This window comes from Micropterus dolomieu, linkage group LG21 (assembly GCF_021292245.1).
Source record: "Micropterus dolomieu isolate WLL.071019.BEF.003 ecotype Adirondacks linkage group LG21, ASM2129224v1, whole genome shotgun sequence".
In the NCBI taxonomy this organism is placed as follows: domain Eukaryota; kingdom Metazoa; phylum Chordata; class Actinopteri; order Centrarchiformes; family Centrarchidae; genus Micropterus; species Micropterus dolomieu.
In genome coordinates, this window is record NC_060170.1 from 21,596,172 (window position 1) to 21,615,343 (window position 19,172).

Below are 19,172 nucleotides of genomic sequence, written 5' to 3' on the forward strand. Positions count from 1 at the left end.
AGGATCATATGTACACAAAGCAACCCACAGTTAGGTCAATGTGTTTGCGTGTTCTGCCCCATTCAACAGAACAACTAATGGAGTGAGTCCTCACACACAAAGAACCAACTTCAGAGACATGAGTCAAGTTGTTTGGAACAGAGACATAACAGGCAAGCCCAGACTAGGAGGGAGAGGAGAATCAGAGAAATCTAAACTTTTAAAAGGGCGAGCAGAATGAGGGAAAACTGCACTTTTCAGGAGTGTGCAAAGATTGGGGAGTTTCATCTGCCTGAAAAGCATCAACAGTTTTAGTTTCCAATTATCAGATTTCTCCACCAAAGTCAAAATGAGTCGCATGTTGGTGGCGAGGTGCAATTTAACAGAGGTGGGTGAAAGGCTACTCAGATCGTGCCCCTAAATTGCAATGTATCAATTTAACAGTAAACCAATAGAGAGCCGCCAAAATGAATATTGGTGGGTGTTTCTGAAATGTTGTTCCCCAGGGCAACTAGAGAAAGGTGGCAGCAACATCATGTCCAATTACTGCCCAAATTCAGTACATAAACCCTAGGCCAATCAGTAATGTCGATACCAATTTACTGACGCCATGCTGGTGTGGACCAGCCAAGTTACTGCATCCTTTAAGAGGCTTTCAGTAAGTTTTATTATGGAGGGCAAAGATTAAGGTAACACAAATCCCTAATAGGATATTAGAATATTAGACTATAATAGGGGAATGAAATCCACCATAAGTGCCTATGATAAGGTCAAACTTCCTAGGTTATGGAGACCATACAGGAAATGTGTGTGGAATTAAGCAGCTTGGGAAAAACAACAGATGCTTTTATGAACATTAACAAGACACAAGTTCTCCATGAGAAGGTCACAGAGTGTGAAAGACAGAAAGATGTTGTCCATCTTTCCGTTCATCATTGCCTAGCAGCAGTCCATCACACTGTGAATCTCGCAGAGCTATTCAATGAACCAAAATAAAGATGTCTCAACAGTCTGAAGTTAGGCTACACTTGTTTGGGCGTCACTGAGTCTGTGACCTGCGATATCCTCCGCAAACACCAGCCGCTGAGTGGATTCACGTCACTCTTCAGAAATATGACTTTATTATTGTTAAAGTATGTTTTGCCTCACCAGGGGTTAATAGTGGAACATAATCACTACAGCGTATCAGTTTAACAACATGGCATTTCATATGGTGCGCTCTCTTTAGATTCTCTCCTAAGCTAATGATGGTAAGTTGAGGATAGGTTTGGCATTTTATCTCCAGTGTAACCATGATGTTTGCAGCATGCTTCTTCTGACTCGAGATTTTGTTGCGAGATTTATATAATTAACCTTATGGAATTTACCAATAAGCTTCTGGCGGATGAGCTCAGTGTGACTTTTGATCAATTTCCCCAAAGAAGCTTCGCCTTTGTATTGCGAAGTGCTCTGCAACGACACATTAATAGTCGACTATAATGTGGACTCCAAGTCAGTTTTCACTTATTCATTTAATTGCAACCTAGGGAGTTATTTACCCATTTGAAAGTGAAACAGGTCATGATGAAAAATCACTGCAATATTCAGTTCCGACAGGGACCTAAAGTGCCCACGATCACCACCACGTTTCTCGGGAGTTTTTGCGGTCACGTTCGTGTTTATCCTGTCCCCACTAACGGGTCGAGACTACATATACATATTATATGTATGGACTATAGTAAAATGTAAAATTAAATTAGCCCATTAGGGTGTTTCTCGCAGCGAAAGGTGGCCTGTGAGTTTTTCCTTTCAGTCTTCACACTTGAACCGGGAGATAAAATGCGCAGTTCTACACCTTAAGACACTGGCCGTTATAGCAGCCGCTCATCAGCATCAGCTCGATTTAAATGGAAAGATGGCTTAAAAAAATTAAACCTCCTCGGCAGCTACTTCAGCCTCCCAGCCTACTTACAGGCATGCCGCGCCACTGCCACACAGCCGCATCCCGGCGATGAAGCAAAGGTTTGATCGCTCTGAAACATTTCAGGTGTAGGTGTTAAAAAGATCCAAAAGACGCTCTCCAGCCTTACCTTGGGCGACTGCTCGGTGTGCGAGCACAAGGAGAACCAGGATCCCCGGCGTGGCGCACATCCTCACCAAGCTGCAACCCCCGTGTCCTATTCCACTTCTCAGTCCACTTTTCCTCATTACAAGCAACGCGTAAAACACATAAACACACACAAAACTCCTCAGTCCACGGTGGGGGAAACGAGAAACCCCCCGCTTCTCAACCACCACCAGCACAGGGTCTGCTGATTGATCAAACGAGTTCAAAACCAAAGGTGGGTGAGTGTACAGCCTCGAGTCCCGATGTCCAAGTCCGTCTTGGAAGGCGCAGGTTAAGCTGTGAGAAGAGAGAGGTGGTGGAAATAACCAGTGTCCCTTCACTCGTGTCAGCTGCACTGCTGCCTCGCCACTAAGCTCTGCTCTTCTCTCCGTGCGCTCGCTCCTTCTCCGTTTACGCAGAGAGAGAGAAATGCCACCGCCCTCTGGCTACCATACTCGACTCTCTAGTTCTCCTTTCCCTCTTTCATACTTAAGTAACATCAAACGCAGAATACAAATAAAATCGCACTTAGAAAACACCTGACTCTTCATGACATTTTGTACTTCATGACGTTTGTTTTTGTTGTTTGATACGTTCAGGGCTGTCACCTCTTCATATTTTCCTGCAGAGACTTTTACAGATCCAGAGACAGATTATTTTTACTTTCTGGGATTAAAACAAAAATCTCCTGGTGCGTAGGTGTGTGTGTGTGTGTGTGTGTGTGTGTGTGTGTGTGTGTGTATGTGTGTGTGTGTGTGTGTTGCGCTACATCTGCTTAGTGTTTAGTGTTTTAAATCCATATATATCTATTCTTTGTGCGTGTGCCGGCGTGCGCGTGCCTATAGTTGATGCCGGTGTGGAACACGTTTTCTCCAAGAGCTCACTGTCTGATTTCTGCCCCCTGACGGCCACGGCCGTCGGACCTGCAAAAGGAAGTACTGTGTCCACTGTATTGCAGCCAAAGTACACTTGTATAAAAACTAAATGATGTAAGCTTGGACAACTGTAAATGGTTATAAAAAGAATATGATGAAACTTCATAATTGATTTAGGTTGGTTTATCTTGGTGCTTGTGTGCAGTAACTTATGGCCATGAAATGGAGGTCACTGACCCAGCTATTTTACATTTATCACCATCACAGTGTACATTATCTCAAAGTGGGTTACAGGGAAAATGTGGTAACACAACATAGATACGAATCCCAGCAATTTGTTCAAATCTATCAAGAGTGAATGGTAAAGAGTAGCAACGTGTCCTTCACTACCGCCACAAACAAGTTATACTAACTGCGCTACAAAATAAAGATGTTTACAGGATAATGAAACATTATATTGCCATATATATCATCTTGAAAAATGGTGACCGCAGGTTTGTTTTACTGTCCTGATTCCACATTTCCATATTTATGTCAACACATCCATGTGGTAATAGATCTAAATTTCTGTTTTTGAAGATGCCATCTTTGCAAAAGTGCATTCAAATATGACATGCATCTACTACCACTACGTACAACCATAGTGTCACCTTGAAATGTCCTCAAGAAAAAGATACAAATTTAAGTGAGTGATGAATAAACTCAAAACAAGTTCAATATATAGTTGTATGTGTGTTTGCATCTCTCACACAGTCTTCCACCTAACAGATAGATAGGAACTCTCAACAGTGTTGCGCCACAGTCATTTGAGCAGCACAGCCTGGATCATGCATTGTAAATGGCAATAGTAAAATATGTGCTCGGTGCCATTTGTCACCACAGCAGCCCCACAGCTCAGTGACTACCACTGGAAGTAGCTGCTACCCACAGGGACCTGTAAAAGCCTTTTTATTCTGCCACTTTATTGGGAATGGGAAAGCAATAAGTTACACGAGAAACATATGGCACACTCGGATATGGATCAGCACTTACACTAGCAACAGTCAATGGCAGTGGGATTTTCACAGTTCTATGTGGTAGTACAACACACATATATATAGCTTATTTGCACTGCCAAGGACTTACATGTAATATTTAAGTACTGCATTACATGAAAGTTTAAACATTTTGTTTAGGTTAGAAAAATATATTTTGGATGGATTGCCAAGAAATTTTATGGTCCTCAGAGAATGAACCATAATGACTTTGGTGATCCTCCAAATTTTCCTTCAGCGCCACTATTTGTGCTTTTAAGTGAAATGTATCAATAACTACTGGATATATTGCCATGACATTTGGTACACACATACATGTCCCTTCCAGGATGAATTGTAATAAATTTGGTGGTCCATTAACATTTCGTCTAGTACCGTCAGGGCGCATAGCTCACTCACCTCTTCTCACCTCTTGGCAGAGGTGAGAACCAGTAACAAGGCTGTCTTGAGAGATAGCATCTTCAAGGAGGGCTGTTCCAGGGGCTCGTAGGGGTTTGATCTCAGAGCCTTTAGTACCAGTGGCAGGTCCCACTGGGGTGCAGAGACACGAAGGTGAGATGGAGTAGGGGGAAAGCATACAGCAGCCCTTTTGGCGACGGCAAACGTGTCCACGCCCAAGGGCGGACTGTCCTGTGGTAGGATCGAGAACCACAGCGGGCAGTGGGTGATGTGCCGTCTAGCAAACAGGTCCACCTGCGCCGTCCCGAAGCGAGACCAAATCTGCTGTATTATATCGGGGTCTCCACTCGCTCTGTGGGGGACCGCCCCTGTCTGAGTTCCGACAGATGAGCTCTCAGGCTGGCTGAGTTGAGCACAACCCCCAAATACTCCACCTCCTGGCGGGGATAGGGGGATCTCTTCTCCCAGTTGATTGCAAAGCCCAGGTTGTTCAGATGCAAAATCAACTGAGCTGTGTGGAAAATTGCCCATTGTTTTTATCTGGCCATGACAATGAGGTCGTCTAAGTAGAAAAAGACCCTCATGCCCTGATCGCGCAATGGTAGCAGTGCGGCATCTACACACTTGCTGAATGTGCGTGGGGCCAGTGACTAGCCAAAGGGGAGCCTGATGTATTCGTACGCCACCCCTTGGAAGGCAAAACGCAGAAACTTCCTGTGTTTCCGGGCCACCTCCACATGAAAGTAGGCGTGTTTCAGGTCTATGGTTGTCAACCAATCGCCGGGCTGTACTAGCTCTAGCAGTTTCCTGAGTGTCAGCATGCGGAACGGTTTCCGTGCAATATGCTGGTTCAGGTAGCGGAGATCCAGGATGGGTCTGAAGCCTCCAGTCTTCTTGGAGACCAGGAAGTACGTGGAGTAAAGACCCCCTCACCTGTGTGGGATCCCTGGGCGGCCCAGTGTCTCGGGGAGGGCGCAGTGCATCCGTGGATCTACCCTGAGTGGCCGGTGATGAAGACATCTGGCTTGACGGCAAGCATGTCGTCTGAGAGTGGCATTACGACGGCGAGGCTCGCCGCCCTTGCCCTGAGCCAGCGGTAGGTGGCAACTGAGCTGCGCCTTCTCCTCCTCCAGGCTTCTGAAGCGCTGAGTAGCGGAGGATATGGAGCCAAAGAGGCTGTTGGATGAGATGGTCCTTCCCATGGAGAGCGGTAAGTCCCAACCACACGTGGCGAGAACCTGCTGTGGCCAGAGAAATCACGCGCCCAGCAGTGGTGGCCACACCCTGGACCAGGTTATTCATCTGACTGATGGGGCAGGAAATCCACCTGGTCCAATGAGGAAGGGAGGGGGGGGGCGATCGGGGACTCAGATGCCGCCGAAATGCCCAGCACACCCAGATTGTTGGCCACTGTGGCCAGCTGCACACCCAGTTGGAATATTTTTTCTAAATACTCCAACGTCCCCCTATCCTGCGCCAGCAGCGGGCAGGGCTTCCTTCCTGCTGACCAGCCAGCAGAGTGATGAAGAAGGTGGGCAGCGAGGGCCTCTTCCATCAGGGGCACGCACGGAACAGCTGTTTCAGTGTGGCCCTGCACACAGGAAATCAATCAAACCCGCAACGGCGAGTCGGTCCGTAGAACCCCTCCCGGAGCCGACTCACCGGCTTAGGCGGGATGTTCGGGGGGCAGTGATAGTCGGACGCGCCCCGCCGCTATAGCCATGAAGAGGAATTCATTTGCTCTTTAGACACGGCCGAGATGGCCGCGGTAGAGGTGGCCGACGCAGATGACAGGCTGTCAGCATCATCGTCGATCGGCGGCGGCAGGGACAGCAGGGAGCATGAAGCCAACTGAGGCGGTTGATCGGGGGCCGGAGCATCCTCCTCAGCAGGGAGGGGATCCGGGCCGGCGTCTTCCTCGCTCTCCTCGCAGATGAGGGAGAGCTCACACTGCCGGAAATGCTTCCAGCGCTGCTGTCGACTGATAAGAGGAATGGCTGAGCAGTCAACACATGGCGGCGGTTGGCGGATGCCATCTCTGGCGTGGTCCCTGCCGAGGCATTCAAAGCAGAAGCGATGAGTGTCGACCCCGGCGATCAGACCGGGGCACGACGGGCAAAGGTAAACTTCAAGGAGCGTTGACTCCATACGTGGAGGTGAAGGTCAGTGGGCGGTTCGCTGTCTGTCTGAAGAAAAAATAATGCTGAGCAGTGAGGACACCGCCATTTATATGGTACACACGTACAGTAGCGACGTCCAATTGGTCGGCTACTTACAGTATGCAAAATTTCAGTGGGCAAGTACGTGCGTGTGATAGGAGGAGAAGTAGTACCCCATAGAGTCCAGTAGAGGGCGGAGCCTGTGTGAGATAGAATTTGGTGGTGGTGGTAGGTCCGTCTGCTTTGGCGGACAGGAAAAATGCACAACAGAAAGACACGTGTAGCAAGGTAACTGTATTGTGGCGATAGGCACCTGTGTCACACACACAACCAGCTATCAGCTCAGGAAATATCTGTGAAACGGCGTTTCAAACCCAACTCACAAGTCCAAAAGAGGCCCAGTCTGTCCCGAGTTACAGCCTGGTTACAGCCAGGGGCTGCAGGGGAACTCCGGTGTTGTCAGAGAATTACTAAGTTTGTCTATTAAACACGAGAGGTGTCACTTAGTTTTATTTTCGTTTGCCAACTTTTGAATTGAACCTTAAACTGAGTATTTTTGGAGGTTTTTCAAATAGACTCATTAATTGGTGGTTGAACTTTGGGTTTTGTATTGAGCTCTTACTGTATAATACACTGCGGTGAACTTAGTTTTTCTTGTGGACTGTAGGTAGGTCTACCTGATGATATTATATTATACTATTTAATGCCATGCGATGACTCTCAAATTATCTTTCTCACATTATTATAATAATAATAATAAAAATAATAATTTGATATTTATACTCCACCATTGCACATAATAATAATTCATGCAATTCATCCATCACCTAATTTCACCATCACACAGGCCTGGCCTACAAGAAAGAACAATATATGTTTAATCTTTCTAATATTGTGTTGGTCATACTATACGCTTGATGTATTGCTTGTCCGTTTTGAATAATATAGGAGCTAACGAGCTTAAAAATTAATCGCATATTAAATCATAATAACACTATTGGTAAAAAAAAAATCTCAATTAGATTATTTTCCAAAATCGCTCCGCCCCAGTTAGCATGCTAACATGCTAAACTAAAATGGTGACAATGGTAAACATTATACCTGCTAAACATCAGTGCGTATCATCAGCATGTCAGCATCCTGACATTAGCATTTAGCTCAAAGCGCCACTGTGCCTCACAGAGCTGCTGGCTGCTTGTTACTCAACAATGGATAGATAACAGTATACACAGTGTATACATATGTCCTAAGCTGGAAGTTAAAGAAACATTGAACAGTGTGATGTGTCTTTTACCCTGTTGCTCAGTTCAAATGTGATTTTAACAGGACAATAGGTCAGGCCCACTGCGCATTCTGCATTCAACCTTGTTTTCATGAAAAAGCAGACTGGCCACTAGAGCAGTTATTTTATATGTTAATTGTGAATCTGGTTCCTCTTGCTCACTTTTCACTTTTTTGGACTGTTCACTCTTCCGTGTTGAGTAACTCCTCCACTTAAGCTTAAAAAATAAAGATGTGTGTGTGTGTGTGTGTGTGTGTGTGTGTGTGTGTGTGTGTGTGTGTGTGTGTGTGTGTGTGTGTGTGCGTGCGCGGTACCCTGTCTGCCCCAGAGCCCACCCGCTCTACTTTTAACTAAACTCCCGGAGGACTTTGTCACACTTTCTCCATCTCCCTTTTTCTTTGAATGTGACGATCATCAAAGACAATCCAACATCACGTTGTTCATGTTTTTATCATTACAGAGACATTACAGTATCTAGAAAGTTGAATATATATTTCCATTGTTTGCCTGTGCCTGTAACCCATAGCATCAAAGACGATAAATGAGAAAAAAGCGATAATGAGAAGGGGAGACAGAAGACAGTGTAGAAGATGACATTAGAGGATATCACCACCTTGATAATACAGAGGGTGAAAGAAAGGTGTTTCATGGTATATAGCCTTAATTACCAAAAAAAGGTTTTTGTTCTGTTTTTATATCAGTAAACTACTGTTTGCAGTGTATTACCCTGATGCACAACAGTGTGCAACTTTATTATAACCATACAGTTATTTTCAGAATACAGATTTGTTTAAAGGATAGTTAAAGGAATAGTTGGATGGACTGAACAAAGTATGTGTTAAGCAAACTTCGAAGGTGCTAGTGGGCAGACTTTATTACCATTGGACAGAGCCAGGCTAACTGTTCACCCTTGTTTCGAGTCAGACATGAGAGTGGTATTGATCTTATCTAACTCTCATCAAGAAAGTGAAGACGCTTATTTCCCAAAATGTCAAACCATTCCCTTAAAGGTGGAGTAAGCCATTCTGGAGATTCTCCATGAGAAATACCATGATACAGAGCGAACGACACAGCAAGTGATGTAACTAACATTAGCTAAGTTGTGGGTTTGCATACTGTCGTTACAGTTGCTGCTGCATGCAGAGAGGTCCCAGAGCCAGCACACCATCTCCAGACAGCGATACTCACATCTCCCTGCTACTATAGCTAACATCACAACAACAGCATGACTTGACAAACTTCAAAATGGTTGCAGAATAATAAAAAGTATGATTTCCATTAGATGGAGCTATATACACTGAACAAAATTATAAATGCAACACTTTTGTTTTTGCACCCATTCATCATCAGATTAACATCAGATACTGCCTGGTTTTCGGACACCCCCAAATACAGTGAAACTGCATTTTTGAGTGGCCTTTTATTGTGGTCAGCCTCAGGCACACCTGTGCAATACCCATGCCTTATCTCGGCAAAGGAGAAGTGCTCAATAACAAAGATTGTGACAGATTTGTGAAGAATATTTGAGAGAAATAGGCCTTTTGTGTACATAGAGAAAGTCTTAGATCTCGGAATTCAGCTCATGATGAATGGGGAGCAAAAACAAAAGTGTTGCGTTTAAAATTTTGTTCAGTGTAGATTGCAACCTAGCGTGTGCTTGTACACGTGCTCAAACTCAAGCATAATTGGACACAGAGAGACCTAAACAATGGGAGACAGCTTCACACCACATGCTGGAAACTCATGTAAACTCCCACTGCAACAATACAATTATATATATTTTTATATTTTTTTCACTTGCCACTTTTCATTAATTATTTGTGTATCTTTCACCAGAGGCTCAGCAAAATGTAGTGGATGATAACGAGAACGGTTAGTTAGCTAGACTGATTAATATAAATTAGATTGTTGCCACACTTGATAACATTTAGACCACGGTAAATAGTGTTACTGTAGTGAATGGGTCTTCCATTGTGTTGTCGTCCTGCGCCGTTATTGTATATTATGTGGGACATGTAAGTTACAGCGACTGAGACAGTGGAGAAGCTTTGTAGCCGAGTACAAGTTTACACTTGTTAAAGCACTTTGTAACTTGTTTTTGAAAAGTGCTCTACAAATAAGGATTATTATATTATTATTATTATTATTGGTAAAACAACAATACGTCTAAATTGAACGTTGAAGCAATCAGTGGCAGATCCGTGCTAACAATAGCTGGCTGTCGCTGGCTTCACTGTAGGCTAGTATAAACAAATCACTCCACATCTGCTTTGTACCTTTACATCCTTTCTTATAGGCTAAAATCAACACTTTGACATGATGCCGGTGGAATACAGTACAGTAATATCGATCGCATTAGCTGGTGAATTAATGTGGAAAGCTAGGAGAAACTGCTAGGCATTAGCCGGAGTGCTATTGTTATATAACTTGTGCGAACTAAAGCAAAACATCACAATGTATTAACATGCTTTGCAATAATGTTAGTTTACCTGTACAATAGAATGAAAACCAACTCCGTGTCTGTTTTGTGAGTTTCAAAACAAAGCAGAGGTCTCTCGTGACTCAATCCTTTCCGATGTTGACTGTGTTTTCACCCGAAGTTGATCTGATTCTCTTTTGGCCTGATAAAACTTTGTGGTTGGTTTTTATTCTTACGTGGAGTTTGTGTTGGAATCTCCATTTCATTAGCTGCGGTGTTGTTTCTGTGTGTGGGTGGTGATGGTGCAATGGATAAGACACCTGCCTTTGGTGTGAGAGACCCGGGTTCAATCCCCCACTGTGACCCATCCACCATTGTGTCCCTGATCAAGACACTTAACCCCTGGTTGCTCCAGAGGCATGACATAAATAGCAGTTGTAAGTCACTTTGGACAAAAACGTCAGCTAAAATTAATAAATGTAATGTGTGTACAGTACAGAATCCGAAGGCTCGGGAGTGTGCATACAGTCACAGCTGTGACTGCTGGCCATTAGAGGTAACAGAAAAACCTGGAAAGTGGACTGTTTTTATGAGGTTACAACCCCTTTACACACAGGCAAAAAAAAATACATATAGACCCTTTAATCTCTCACATCAACACCCTCGTGTCACAAAGTGAAGATCTACTGTACAGAGGTTTAACATCATTTATCTTTTGATAGTCTTTTTTCATTTGATGAGCAGCAACTGGTAGAGGGTTATCAATAAGCAGCCAACAACCAGCATGCTGCTTATGAATGTTTCAGTCTGAGTGATAACATTGACTGCGGACTTTCATCATTCGACCCGTCCAATTTGGCTTGGGTGGAACATGGGGGTTTACTTGTTTTCTGTAATAAGAGCAACAGAATTGTTGCTACAGGCTCAATCAAAAGACAAAACAAAATAATCATAATTATGCTTTTTGGCTCCCAAACACAATAAAGTCTTGCTTCAGACTGCAAATCAATTTTGTCTAACGTGCTGGGGTTGAAGTTATGCTAATGTTTCAAAACACCTTTCCAGAAAAAATAAAGCAGAAGTTACACTTTCATGTGTGGTGAGGGTGTTTTTGTGAGAATCCTTTTTCAAAAGAGGAGCCAATCACTCATTGCCTTCCACTAATTGGGAATATGGGGAGAGACACTCAATTCCTTGGAAAGTTAAACTTAACATTAGTCTTTTGTCACTCTTGTAGTCTTCTATCTTGCTACTTATGGAGGTATAACTTACATGCCGCCATGTGTGCCATCTCCTGTGCTATCGCTATTGTATGTTACAACAGAGAGCGGGCCCCCACGGGGGTGAGTAGGTTTAATCTCTTTAAGCAGTTACATAATGGCCCCCAGTTCACGTTTTAATCAGCGAATAGATGGCTGTGCCCAGGGACGAATAATCACATCTATAACTTTCTAATCTAATATCCAGCTACATTCAAGTGGATTAGAGAGGAGAGGCAAGGGTGAGGAGGGGCACAGGTGGTACACCTCAACGTGGGCGAGTGATTGTAGGAGGATTTATTTGTGTGTTATTTTGAGATGGAGAAAATGAGACATAGGAATCGTGTGTTTCTGTCTGGAGTTTGCACGAGGGGGTGCACGCACATTTATGTGTGTATCCACCAGCACACTGTACATAATATCAATCCTTTCAGATCACGTCGTTTGGCAGGTTGTTCGGTGATGAGTACTGACAATCTCATTCCCTAGATGGCTCAGTGTGACCTGCGCTGTGTCTCGCACACTGAGTGCAACATCACCGTGGGAACAAAAGTGAATCAAGAAATTTATCCAGACAGATGGACAGACAGACAGACAAGGAGAAAATGTATCAGAGTCATCAAATTTAATTGTTTCCTGAGACACACAGTCACAAACACACACACACACACACACACAGACTCATTTTGGAAGATTTAGCAGGAAACACAAAATGCTGTGGCTACAATAATGTAATTGAAAATCCCAGTCAGCATGTGACCTCATAGGCAGTAAAGAGTGTATTACAAATTTATCATAAGAATAATGCTGTTTGTAGTTTTATTTGTTTACGTAACTACAATCTGTGTAATGGTCTAAAGATACAAGCATTACAGAACAAAGCACAAAGAAAATCAATGCAATGTTCATTTCTTGATTGTAAGTCAAAGTCTTTCCATCTTCATCATGCCGTGACATGGTCCAATGCATCTTATTTGTTTAGTGATAATTAAACATGAAGGTCAATAAAACTCATCCAGCTCATTGTGATAGGACATAGGGTCAAACCACTTTAAAGGCAGGCTTTGTATAAGGGAAATAATGTATAGGAAATACGGCTTTATTAATTAATTATATATATATATATATCTTTTTTTGTGTGTGTGTGTGTGTGTGTGTGTGTGTATTTATTTTTTTTTTACGGAAATGAACAAAGCAAGGACATAAGGACAGGACTCTGGATAATGGAGATGAATGAAGTTTTGTGTCTCTGCAAACCTCTGTGTGCAGAAGTGAAACTTTGAGACGCTATCCTGTTGAATGTACCTCAGTCTCGATTGATCTCTTATGGATTTCTTAATGGCACTGGAGACAGTGCTTTCTACTAGACTCATTAAAAGTTTGGATGAATACTGACTTCTGTGCTGATTTAGCTTTTAAAAAGGGCAGACATATATAAATGCATGGACATGTTTTAATAATTCACTCATTTACAGTGACTGATTATAAGTCAAGAACAAAGTCACTGAGAGACTCACAAGAGAAGTGGTGCAGAAAGCAACAATTTCCCAGTGGGTCTGGGGCTACAAGCTGGCATGTCTGTGAATATGCTTCCCTCATGTCATGCCTGTTACCACACATGCTGAACAGAAGGTCTATTATTTACAGCCTGTATTCTGTAATCATCAATACAAGGCAAGTCCAAAACTGCTGAGAAAAAAAATGTTTTTACTGTTTAAAAATTGCATTATATTTTGTAGCAAGGTTCTAGCACCATTAGCATTTTGGAGTCCTGTAAGGACAGGGGTGAACCTGAAGCAGTGTTGTAACACTGATGGGTTCTTGGACCACCAGAAAGTGAGTTTTGTTAATCTTGGATCCTCCAACTAAAGACTCAAGAAGAAACACATTTAAATTCAAAACAAGGATCCTGTTTGTACTGGAAGTCTTTGAAACCTCATAAAAAGACACTGCAGAGTCTTGGCCAAACAACATTCTCTGTCACACCACAGTCATTTCACAGATCCAGCTCTGTCATGCAAGAGGAGTCTAGATACCCACCATCTGCCTACCAGAATATGCCACCCTACCATGGGTCAGTGGGTGGTCCCACTTCATTGCAGCTTCCACACTATGAACACTTGTATTACTGCAAAGCTCAGGAATTCACAGAAGAAACTCAAATAAAAACCTGTTTATGATGCTCTGATATGTGCAATGTTATTAAAAATACATGAGTTTATCAAACCATTTGTATCTGCAAATGTTATGACAGTTGTTATCTGAAATGTTCCATTTCTACTGTCACCTTTATACTGCTACCTTACTTTCTTTGTATTAAGTGTTTATCTGTCCACAAGCTTTTGTTTTGCCTCACTTCTTATGATGTGGTCGCTTTTCATCAAAAGACTGCATCCAAATCCAGTTTTCTTCCTTACAGCATTTTGTCAGCAAACACTTCTTGTGATAAATATTTTAACACTGTAGCAGTGTTTTAATTCGAGCTTTTAACACTGCTTGTTGAATCAAAGGTGAATTTAAATTGCTGGCCCACATACAGTAAATTACTTTGTAAAGGGCTTAGGCTTTAAAAAACAAAACAACTTCTGCACTACAACAAATCTACACTACAGCTGGCTTTACTGTGTGTACGTAACATTTCTGCATGCTGAATTGTCTCAAGCTGTCTTGAAAGTGGTTGCACTCATACTGGAGGTCTCCTTTCCAGAGCCATGTGTTTCAACTCCCAACACTCACGTGTCTTCAAGTCTGTTTGCTTCTGTTGAGTGAACTCAAATAAATGTACACAAATAAAGTGACCTGAGGGTACAAATTCAAGGGAACAAATCATCCAAATGACTATGTCTAAAGAACAATCAAAGCAAAATTATGGTAAGACAATGCTAAGTGTTCAGATCAGATGTGATACTAGGGAAGCAAAAGCACCCAGCAAAAGTAAATTCTACCTGTGTTACTGCTGCACACTCCAAATTGACCTTCGCCTGTTAGGAAGGGGTTGACGTGTTCTTACCATTACCTGTAATAGGACCTAAGCATGTTTTCATTTTCATCATTTTCTTCAACAGGTTGCTTATGGAGACAAAATGGCATTTTTAAAGAGATGTCATACCATCACTTACTTTAGATCTCTCCTGACATATTTCCCCAGAGAAATACTCTAAATGACACTTCAACTTGTGTGTGTGTGTGTGTGTGTGTGTGAGTTGGGGATAACAAAATAATATAATTAGTATTACTACTATTATTTAATAATTAATTATATTATTTAACTTGTGCTAAATTCACCTCGGGGCACCACTCCTAAGAATTTAGTCACATAAAATATACTCAAATATCAATTTGGATCTATGATTAATAATTAAATTAATCAACTATAATCAAAATCACCATCAATAGCTAGTAGATTGAAGGATTTGGGATTTTACATAAATGTAGTTGGCCATATATTAACTCTTATGTAACATTCAAGAAACCAGCATGTATATTCACAAGCATATATTTAACAGATAAACAAAAGCAAAACACACAAGATGAAATCTAAGTAGAATGTACTAAATTAAAGGACAAAGATGTGTATGATAAGGAGTGCATGTGTGTGTGTGTGTGTGTGTGTGTGTGCACAAGTGTGATAAATTACCAGTCCATGAAGGAAGAAAAGTTCTTTAGGCGTCACCAGGTGTGACTTCTTAGAGGATTGTGGGAAACTGAGTTCAATGGCTGTTTCATATCAAAAGTTCAGCATAAGTCACACAAATGAACCATTTCACCCAACACTGTAAAGTCCCTATGTTCCTAACAGTGTGCTTTTGCGTGTGTCTAAACACTAGAGAGTTCAGCAAACTGATTCCCATCTTGCTGCTTGTTGCTAATGCACAGTAGAGTTTAAACTGACTGCACAGGGCCATGAAATTCTTACCACGTTAACCTTCAAAAATGAGTTAGTTGTATGACTTCAAGTAAAAGCAATAAACCACCAGAGGCCCTGACTGATGCAGATGTTGAGCCTGAAACAGACAACAGTTAATTCCCTTCTAGGTGTTAGTGTCCTGACAATCAGCCCAAGTGCTTTTTGATTAACTCATTATTAATTCATGCACACTCCCGGAACCTCAAATCACACTTAATTACAACTGCGATTCCAGCAGTGACCAATATTGATGTAATTAAATAATTAGGCGTTTGCTGCTACAGCATCCTCTTTTTGACTGCAAGGGACATAGAGAAAATGATGTTTTTAGAATATAAATGAAAAAAGCTGAGCTGGCGATAAGAGGCTAGAGAGAAAGGGAGAGAGAGAAAGTAAGTGAGGGTATATTTGTGTATATGTATAGAAATGCTTCATCCACCCATGTGTGAGGAGAATATTTTAATAGAGATTAGTCTAAATGAAGAACGTCAGATAATGTTCTTATATGATCGATTGACTCTACAGAATATATTGGACTGCTGACAGTCAGCTTGTGCTGTCTGATTTGGAAAGAGTTTCTGACAAACCAACTGCTACATATGATCTCCTCTTAAGTGACTTAAGAAGAGGTGGCACTTGGTTTAGTGAATAGTAGGGCTGGACCCAAATATTCGCATTGGATATTCGAATGTCCGATTGTTGCGTACACATTCGATCTTCAATTTTGAGATTCGAATGTTGAGGGGTTTTTGTCATGCGCCTGAACTCCACACACAGCAGTGAATTTAACGCTCCAGTTCACATCAAAGAGAAAGCAAAATGAAGTCATCAGGTGGGTGGGAGCACTTTAAAATCTCGTCTGCTCTCCCTGGACCGCCGCACGGCTAAACTATTCCCGGATTCTGCTTCGGAAACTTCGATTATTCGCTCTTAATTACTATCAAAGCTTCGAAGCCCAAAAAATTACATCGGGCCAGCCCTAGTAAATAACATTCCCTCACTAGGCAAATGTGAATTTTATCAATGTTTTCTGGTACATGACCAGTGGAGGTGAAGTCTAATGCAGCATAAGTGCAGAACACTGATTTCCACTGTGTCGGTTAGTCGTTGGTCAAAGGAGGGCTGATTGGTGCTAAGTCTTTGTGTTCCTGTTTTACTTTTACATTAACCTCAAGTAGCTTAAGAAAAATGTAAAGGCCCATTTAAAATCTTGTAACAACACTTGTTTGGTTTGTTTGGTATGGTCATTTGTTTAGTAAGTGGTCTAATAAACAGAAATATTATGCAAGTCTGGCTTATTCTGTCTCATTGCCTGAAGACTCTGTAAAACAAAATGATTATAATTATTCCTGTAATTTCCATGATTTCAAAGTTGATAATGCTCGGAATATTCTGTAGTTAATAACATTTCACCTTCATGAAAACACTTTAAAAACCCAGGGGAAAGCAGACCCAATAAATAAATAAATAAACTGCTGCTGTTCATCTGAAAACAAGGGAGTTCCTGAAATCTGGCTTTTTGGAGATAAGAGTTGCTGATGTGATGGCAGTCTGGTTGCCTGATGATTTCCATCACCGTCCTCCTATCTCCTCATCTATTCCACTGAAGATGAAAGAAAACAGTTTGCAGCTACTTACTGGGACCCTGCAACACATTAATGGCTACTGCCACGGCCTTCAAAGACTGCATGTCTTTGTATGTGTGTGTGTGTGTGTGTGTGTGTTTGTGTGTATGCGTGAGAGAGACAAAGTGAGACAGGGAGACTTGTGTGTGCACACACTTACATGTATATTTAAGAGTTACTGGTCACAGTATGTCTGTGTGTGTTAGCATGTGCGTGCTTGTTGACATTCTAAAGAGGTGTAAGGTCAAGGTTCATGTCAGCTCGACTCAGCTGTCACCCCCTGAGCTCTTTATAAAATCCTTCACAGCTCTTTCAGCTGCTGTTTGAACATCATCAATCTGGCATAGCCTGTAAACCTCAAGGCTGTGGAGGTTTTCACAGACACTCCTCGGCGTATTTATTTGACCAAAAAAGGATTGGAAATGTTTGTCAAAAACTTAAGATGTAAAATACAAGGCAAATGCAGTAACAGAATCCAAATCACAAGGTCCAGCCAAAGTGGGAACATTCAACTGAGCTCTGCAGCATATTTTGGACGACCGTGTTGCATGTTTGTAGATGATAATGTGTTGTTGAGATGTTAGTTACAAACCTATTATGGGGTTATGGTTTGATCACTGAAATATACCAACAACAGGGGAGAAATGAGACTGCAGCAGTTTATATATAGACATAATTTGACAAAAATATGACAGTCCAGTTACAACACAACAAGCTTATAGATGGGGTGTTTTGAGAACTTCCAGTTTTACTATGTTTTTTCCACTTTTAAATGTATCACCACCGGAATCCATTGAGAATTCAAGCAGCAACACATTTTTAATTCCCAATTTTGAGTTGAGTGAGTCCCAGCACTCCATGCTTAGACCACCAATAATATAAGAAAACTGAATTTTATGAGAATGTGGATGGACATCTGTGCCAAATCCCATTCTTTGTGTGTGAAGTGTGAAGCTGTCCTTTCCAATTTACATCAAAAAATGATTAAATATCTATTATTAATTAATATCTAAGTGATGGACACATGTTAGCATATATGATGATAATTGAAAATATGACATTTTAAAGGACATTCAAGAAACTTAGACTTAACCTGAAAACTCTAGTTTTAGAGATATTGAGAGCTAAATTTTCTTTGTCTTAAGTGGATGGTGTTCTTAAAGAAAACAACAGTTCTGAGAAAGGCAAGCTTTTGTACAAATTCAATTAAAACTATTAAAATCGATAGCAGGCTTGTTGTATTGCTGCAATGCCGCTGCATTTCTCTGATAGAGAGAAAGGTGTTGATAAAGCTTCAACCTTGTAGGAGCCATTCAAGCCTTTATTAAGAAAGTTGCTTCTAAATGAAATGTTTAACCTGAAAATTTCACAAGGTGATTTGACAGTTTATGCTGTGCTATGTTGTACTGGGTGCACAAAGACAGCAACTGAATCAGAGGAATGGAAAAATACCAGGGTGCATTCTATTGTCCAGTGGAATTGGAAAGGTGCATGTTTTGATTAAGCGTGCCAGAGAGGTCAAAGAAATGTAAAGGTCTTGCAAAATAATAAAGACAGACATAAGAATACATAAGAACACTACATGATGATAATCTGCTTTGATGCCTGTATGACAGGCAAAGCACGACAGGGAGACAGAGGGGAGAGAAAACAATGTAACATAATAAAGTGGCTCCCAGAAATGGCTGGTGTAGGGGAAAGGCTGGACCTCCTCTTTTACATTGCTTTCATGAATCCTACAGGCCGCATGTATTAAGTATTTAGGGAGGAGAACACTTTTCCAAAATAGTTTTGCGTCTGAAATCACAGTAAAGTTCATTCAGTAACATGACCCGATGGGTAATCCGAAATCATTGTCCCAATTTTATGACATTGACACATATAAATCCCGAATGAAAAGGCACACGCATTATTTACAAGGACAAAAGAAAAGACAGAAGTTGAAGTTGACCAAAATGAATTTTAAAAAATTTACACAATCTGTGCAATACATACAGTACAAACACTTTTCTGCTAATTTTCTTCTCCTGATGCCATAGAATAGTAAGAATAGTGACAGATTTACATGTACAAATAAAAGGATAACTTGTGGTTTATTTAAAAACCAAAAAACTCTATTCAACTTCACAGCACATGCTATACCCTAAA

The 19,172-nt window shown here is 41.7% G+C and overlaps 1 protein-coding gene across 2 annotated transcripts in view; it reads right to left on the reverse strand.

Annotated features, from left to right (window-relative positions):
- The window catches only part of LOC123959657 (netrin receptor UNC5C-like), a 187,276-nt gene extending 184,870 nt beyond the window's left edge, over positions 1–2,406 (reverse strand). For both annotated transcript variants that reach the window (XM_046033836.1, XM_046033835.1), the window contains exon 1: positions 2,049–2,406. In XM_046033836.1, coding sequence (XP_045889792.1) covers positions 2,049–2,166 — 118 coding nt within the window. In that variant the 5' untranslated portion in view covers positions 2,167–2,406. The remainder of the gene's footprint in view (positions 1–2,048) is intronic.
- Positions 2,407–19,172: the final 16,766 nt, after the last annotated feature.